General features: G+C 34.4%; 1 protein-coding gene across 1 annotated transcript in view; it reads right to left on the bottom strand.

The window, feature by feature from the left end:
- Window positions 1–1353: 1353 nt before the first annotated feature.
- Window positions 1354–6250, bottom strand: part of usp20 (ubiquitin specific peptidase 20) — a 15946-nt gene continuing 11049 nt past the window's right edge. Inside the window, exons 22-25 of the mRNA XM_016515586.1 lie at window positions 5452–5554; window positions 4392–4460; window positions 4107–4265; window positions 1354–2858 (exon numbers count right to left, since the gene is read on the bottom strand). Of these exons, the coding sequence (XP_016371072.1) occupies window positions 4111–4265; window positions 4392–4460; window positions 5452–5554 (327 nt within the window). The 3' untranslated portion in view covers window positions 1354–2858; window positions 4107–4110. The remainder of the gene's footprint in view (window positions 2859–4106; window positions 4266–4391; window positions 4461–5451; window positions 5555–6250) is intronic.

The following is a 6250-nucleotide window of genomic DNA, read 5'->3' as shown; positions in this document are numbered from 1 at the left end:
AATGTTTAGACACAGTAGACCAGCAAGATGTTATTGTCCACGTGATACACAAAACATGTTGATTTCCAGAAATGACCCTTTAGATAATGAAAGCCAGATGCTGCAATTGCGCAAAAAGAGAGGAATGACGACTCACTTTGGGAAGAAATTTACAATCCTTTTTCCAGCAGACAAGACAGGTGCTCAGATGGGTGGTCTGCAGCTCTCTGCATCCTTCTCTCCTCCTCCTCCTCCTCCTCCTGCGCTCTACTTTCTTCAGCCTGCAGACAGAAAGAGGACTTACAATGACATCAGCATTGATAGTGAGCTCTGTCATATAAATATTCACCTTCCCTGTCAGATTATTTGGTTTATACAGGGCAGCTGATGGAAGCAATATTCCAGGGGCTGTCTGAGGACAAAGGGAGAATGGAGATGAAGGGTGGGGGGTTGGGGGCACGTGGGGAGTGGTGATTAAGATGAACAAGATGAACAGAGCTCGGAGCATACACGTAACATTGAGTAGCTGTTCCTCAGCATGCTTAAAGAACGCCTGAGTCTCTGGGAGCTAAATATGGATCCTTGAATATTTAAAGATGTAGTTTTTATCCACAAGTGATGGACCCATGAAAATAGCTCAGCTTGAGAACCACACATTTTTTTTTTTAATGTTGTAATAGCAAATAAAGTATTTTAGCTATGCAGAGAATAAGAGGCATTAAAAAACAGAGAAAAGAAACGATAACAAAAAATAAAAAGCTGAAAAAGAGTGGAGTTGTTTATTTTTTAGACTCAGCTCTTATTGGTAACTAAAACTAATAAAAAACGAAAAATTGTTTATTAAAAAATTGTTAATTGAAATGAAGATAAACATAGAAATAAAGATAAATATAAGAAAAAAAAAAAATCTAAAAATAAATCGATGAAATATTAAAAATATTGCCTTGGCAACTAACGACACAAAAGTTTAAGTAATTAAGTTTAAGTTTAAGTAAATAAAAATAAAGAATGACAAAAACACATAAAATAATAAATGTAAAAAATGTCAAATGAAAATGGAAAATATAAAAATAAATATTATTAAAGTATATAAATAATAGAAGCTTAACCCTGGGTATATTGCCAATGTCCAGTGCAATTTATTAAAACAATTTATTTTAAAGGAATAATTTAAAAGTCAATTAGAATGCTATTCCTTTTCAGTGTTAACAAATGTGGGCATGGGTTTAGGTTTTGCAAAAGAGATCTAAAGTTTATAACTGGATCAAACTAGTCATGAGTGTAATCACAGCCACTGCTCATAGATGTGGCGGAAATTCTGGGAACCACAAGCAGTGTATATAAATTAATCAAATAAAAGAAATGGACACTGTGAAGAAAGAACAGGCTTTATTTCTATTTGTCAAATCAGACAGACATTAACATTTAAATCATTTAAGTTAAAAAGACATTACATCAGTAGTTACCTTGGAATTTTAGGTTCCTGCAACAAAATATGTAACAGACCATGTTGTCCTATACACAACTCAGCAATTCTGCACAATTCTGACCTGCTTATGAGACATTCATAAATAAAAACTGTTACATTTTACTATGTACAAAGAATACGTTTGAAAAGACAGCATTCTATTAGCATTTCTAACACATCTGATACGCCTCATTGCACATTCCCTTAGAAATTTAGTTTAGTTACATTTGGGGCCATGGTGCTGCATCATTAAAACATTGTAACATATATAAATGATGCAGCTTTTAACAGACCACACATCAAGCATTTGAGTAAACAGTTATGTTTTTGCCAGTCTGAGGAAATGGAGAAAATTTTGAAGACCATTTAATACTGAACAAATATTGTAGCTTGCGCAACCCTGTGTCAGAGTTGGGGCACTGAAATGGGGATATCCGGGAAAGATTCACTTCCTTTGATTGGGACAAAGCATGGAGCTATGCCAAAACAGAGGATTTTAAAGTGCATTAAAACAAAACGCAATATTAATGGCAGAAAAAGATGAGTTACAGTCAGATTTCAGTAGCATTGAGTAAACAGTCCTAGATTAAAGAAAACTTTTACTATCAACATGTAAAGGCAAAGTCACCTATAACATCACAGCCTGTTGCTACTTAAGATTTTTAATGCCTGAATTATAACTTCCAAAGCAAACGTGTCGGCACCAACGTATATCTGCAATATCAAAGCTTATCCCTCTTACAGTATAGTTCCCAAAAAGATTGAATGGCTAGTGTGAACATGAACATTTGATTGTTTAGTACTGACGGAAATTGTTTTCATGGATCGCGGAGGTAGGAAGTGAGTTGGAACATAAACAGAACTCACTTAGATGTGAAATAGTGAAACAGTTTAAGCCTTCACCACTATTATGATTCACTTGTTTCTTCGTAAAAAAATTCAAAGTGCCAACATGCTTGATTTCATCCGATTTTTAGTGTGAATTATTGGGATATAGTGGAGTTGGGTGACAGGGAAAGCTTCTTTGAACATGCAGGTACTAAGTTCAAGCCTTATTTTGCCTAGGCAGACGTCAGCAAAGAGCTCTAACAAAGATTTGAATGTGTCCTGCGTGATGCATTATGTATTTACCTCTGCACTACTGAGAAAGGTTTACGTCACTGCCCTTAGTCCCACTGACAACAGAAACAAGCATATCACCAGCGCACATGAGTGAAGCTTGTTCGTGAATGTTAAATATGTTTATGCGTGTATCTGATAGCAGATGTATTCACTTAATAAATAAGACACTTTCCTACACTAGGAGAGCTCTGTCAGAAATAGCAGATGTACAGAAAGGCTCACAAAGTGCTTGTGAGACAGAAATGTAAGCGTAGTGCGTAACGGTCATCCACACAAGGGTCTTCATTACCTACAGCAGAGCAAAGAAACAAAGAAGACCTATCAATAACAAATTAATGTTTTATGCCTTATTAAATATGACTTTTATTTTTGGAGCTTTACTGTCCCTTAGGATGATTTTACAGGGGGAAAGTTTTTTATTTTTTTTTCAAAATCATGCAAGGGGACTATATTTATATATATATATATATATATATATATAACATCAGGTTAGTAGTTTAACAGGTCCATAGCTTAATCAACACATTTTTCAAAATGTGAAATATATCATTATACTCGTGTTACCATCTCACACACACACACCATCAAAAAACTACATTACACATTATACCAAAATCCACCTGAAAATTAATGAAAACCTTTATCAGATCTAGTATTAAATATTTGAATGAAGATGAAACCAAGTTTGAAGAACTTGAATTTTTCAGGATTTCAAGTAGTAAAAGTTCCCCTATAACTGAAGAATCATTGTAACTCTCTTATGACACACACATACACACAAGGGTGATGTATTTATTTAGTGAGGAGTCAGCCTGTCTGCACCATACCAATCTGTACCATACGCTGATGAAACATGTCTGGCATTAATGATGCTAGAGCTTTTCTCAGAACTAATTTCACTTTCTCAGACTAGAGGATGTATAAAGTGTTCCCCTCAAGTTCATACAGGTGAACCAGAAGAGTAGATATAGGCCTAATACACCGTTTTAACTACATACGTATTCTATAACATTTAAAAACCAAAAGGTGGCTAAATACTTGTATTCATTTTGAACAACAAAACTTGAAGTCATATTACAGGTGTGTGAAACAGTTTTGTGAAATTATTTAGTTTGAAAAGCATGTCTGTGCTATTTGTTTTAAATAAATGATACTTGGTTTGACATTTTATTATAGAATGGGAAGAAATTCATTACCATCCATTCAAATAATTCTAATATGTTGATTTAGTGCTCAAGAAACATTTATTATCATCAATGTTTAAAACAGTTCTTCTCAATTCTTTGAAGAATAGAAATTTAAAAAGAAAACAAATTATTTAAATAGAGATAATTTGTAACATTCTTAAATGCCTTCTATAATTATAAATGTCACTTGTGTAGTGTATATATGAGGTAATTTGCTGAATTAAAAAAAATAAATAAATAAAATAAAATCTTACTGTCCCTAACCTTTTGGAAAGTACTGTAGTATACATAACACATACAAGTGTGGCTTAGTGTTTTAAATACTTTTGTGGTTATTCTAAGTGTCTCACCATTTCAGAGGGCTCTGGTCTCTGCCTCTATCTTCCTCTCACCATGCGTGTCAGTGTCTGGGGGGCTGATTGTTTGCCGCACTGCAATCTCTGGCCCACCGCCATAAATACTTAACAAGTACTGCCACGTTTCTTCAGATATCTGCCCATAGTCTGCTCCTACAAACCAAGCCATAGATAATGAATTATATGCAAACACACACATATGCGTGTCAGACAAAGTTTTGAAACACAAGATGAGTCACAGACATGTCAATTTGACACACACACACAAACAGTCCATACCTTGTTTAAGCTGGATATGTCCGCCTTTCATTACTGCAATCTTGCTGTTGTCAATGGGGCCTGGCAGCTCTAAACCAGCAGAGAGAGACAGAGAGAGAAAGAGGGAGGGAGAGATGAAAAAAATAATGACCTTTACAGTGCATAAGCAAACATTCCCTTGAAAATACAGAGGGTGGTCTTGGCAGAGCTAACAAGAAGTCTCACCATTGGTTTGAGTCGATGTTGCCATGTCAGGCTGGTCAAAACACTCAAACAAACAGAGCAATGTTTTAAGTGTGTTTCAGAGATGCAGTGTTTACAATTTTTGGGGAGTACTATAACATCAGAAAAATGTACCTAAATGTAACATGGACTTTTGCGATGCATTTTACACAAAGCCTTAAAAGGACAGTTCACCAAAAAATGAAAACACTGTCATCAAAGTCATTCAACTTGAATATTTTTTCTTTTCTCTGTGGAACACATGAAAAATATATCAGCAAGAAATTGGCCTAATAGTAAAAGTCAATGGAACATATTTTTGAAATATCTATCAAGTCAGCATGTACTGGAAATTATGATTGACTGTTCTTCTCTATTATGACATAAAATGTGAGTGAAGGGCATCTCAAACAAGACAAATAAAGAACATTTGTCCACCAGGAAATGATTGAATTGTTGTCATTTGCTACTTATTGCGAGCGTTTCATGTGAGTGACAAATTGCTGGAGGAAAGGGATTGCAACTCATCAGGCCACTGGACAACCTAATTACCCAGCCCTCACGCTCACAGAGCTCATAAAAAATGTGCAAGGATAAACTATTTGTAATAAATACTGCAAATTTTCCACAAAAAAAAAAAAAAGATTGGTCAATGTTGATTTCACTTTAAAAATGTTCAAATACAAATAGAAAATGTCGCAATGGTCACAAAGTATAACCAGACACTTATATACCTCCCTCAGGTCATTGAACTAAATTCCACAGATTGCATTATTTATTTTGCTGCATATTTTCTCAGATAAAAAAAAAGTTTCATGTTTCTTGAGATGTGCATTACTCTGTTTGTATCAGACTGTACCGTTGTCTTTGCCCTTGACAAAGTTCTCCCATTCTCTAAACCACTGCATGCTGATACACAGGATGACTGTAGGCGCTTCTTCAGCTTGAAACTCCTTATTTAACTATAGACAGTGAGAGAAAAAGAGAAACAGAGATAGAGATATGAGAATTATCAAACTCCCTTGAACCAATCTGAGCATTTCAGCATTTGACTGAATTGTATTATATAGCAATTAAATTGTTATATGTTACTCTTATGTTCCCCTTGCAAACCTGAGGAGTTTCATACAAGACCTCTAGATATTTCCAAAGCTTTAAAACATGTCTGATTCAAAGCTAGTGGTGCAGCTCATAGATGCTGCACTTCTGATTAGGGCTGGACGATATGGAAAAAATGTATATCACAATATATTTCTTAATTTCGGTCGATACAATATAATTCCGATATTATTGATATGAACACTATTTAAAAAAAACTCATAAAAACTGCAGAGAACACCCACAGCAGATGTCTGTACCTACAAAATTTATTAATTTGCCAAGTCTATGAAACCTCTTCCTATAAAACTATTAAATTTTTTAGAAAGAAAACCCAGCACATTTTGAAATATTTTTACTATTTAAAATAACAGTTTTCTATTTGGAAATATTTTAAAATGTAATTTATTCCTGTGATTTCAAAGCTCAATTTTTAGCATCATTACTCCAGTCACATGATCCTTCTATTCGATCCTTCTATTCACACGATCCGATATTCTGATTTGCTGCTCAAAAACATTTATGTTGAACAGCATTTATCTGAAATAGAAATCTTTTGT

The sequence above is a fragment of the Sinocyclocheilus rhinocerous genome, unplaced genomic scaffold (assembly GCF_001515625.1).
Source record: "Sinocyclocheilus rhinocerous isolate Xijiao unplaced genomic scaffold, SAMN03320098_v1.1 scaffold2071, whole genome shotgun sequence".
NCBI classification, from domain to species: domain Eukaryota; kingdom Metazoa; phylum Chordata; class Actinopteri; order Cypriniformes; family Cyprinidae; genus Sinocyclocheilus; species Sinocyclocheilus rhinocerous.
This window is presented reverse-complemented; position numbering and strand designations above follow the sequence as displayed.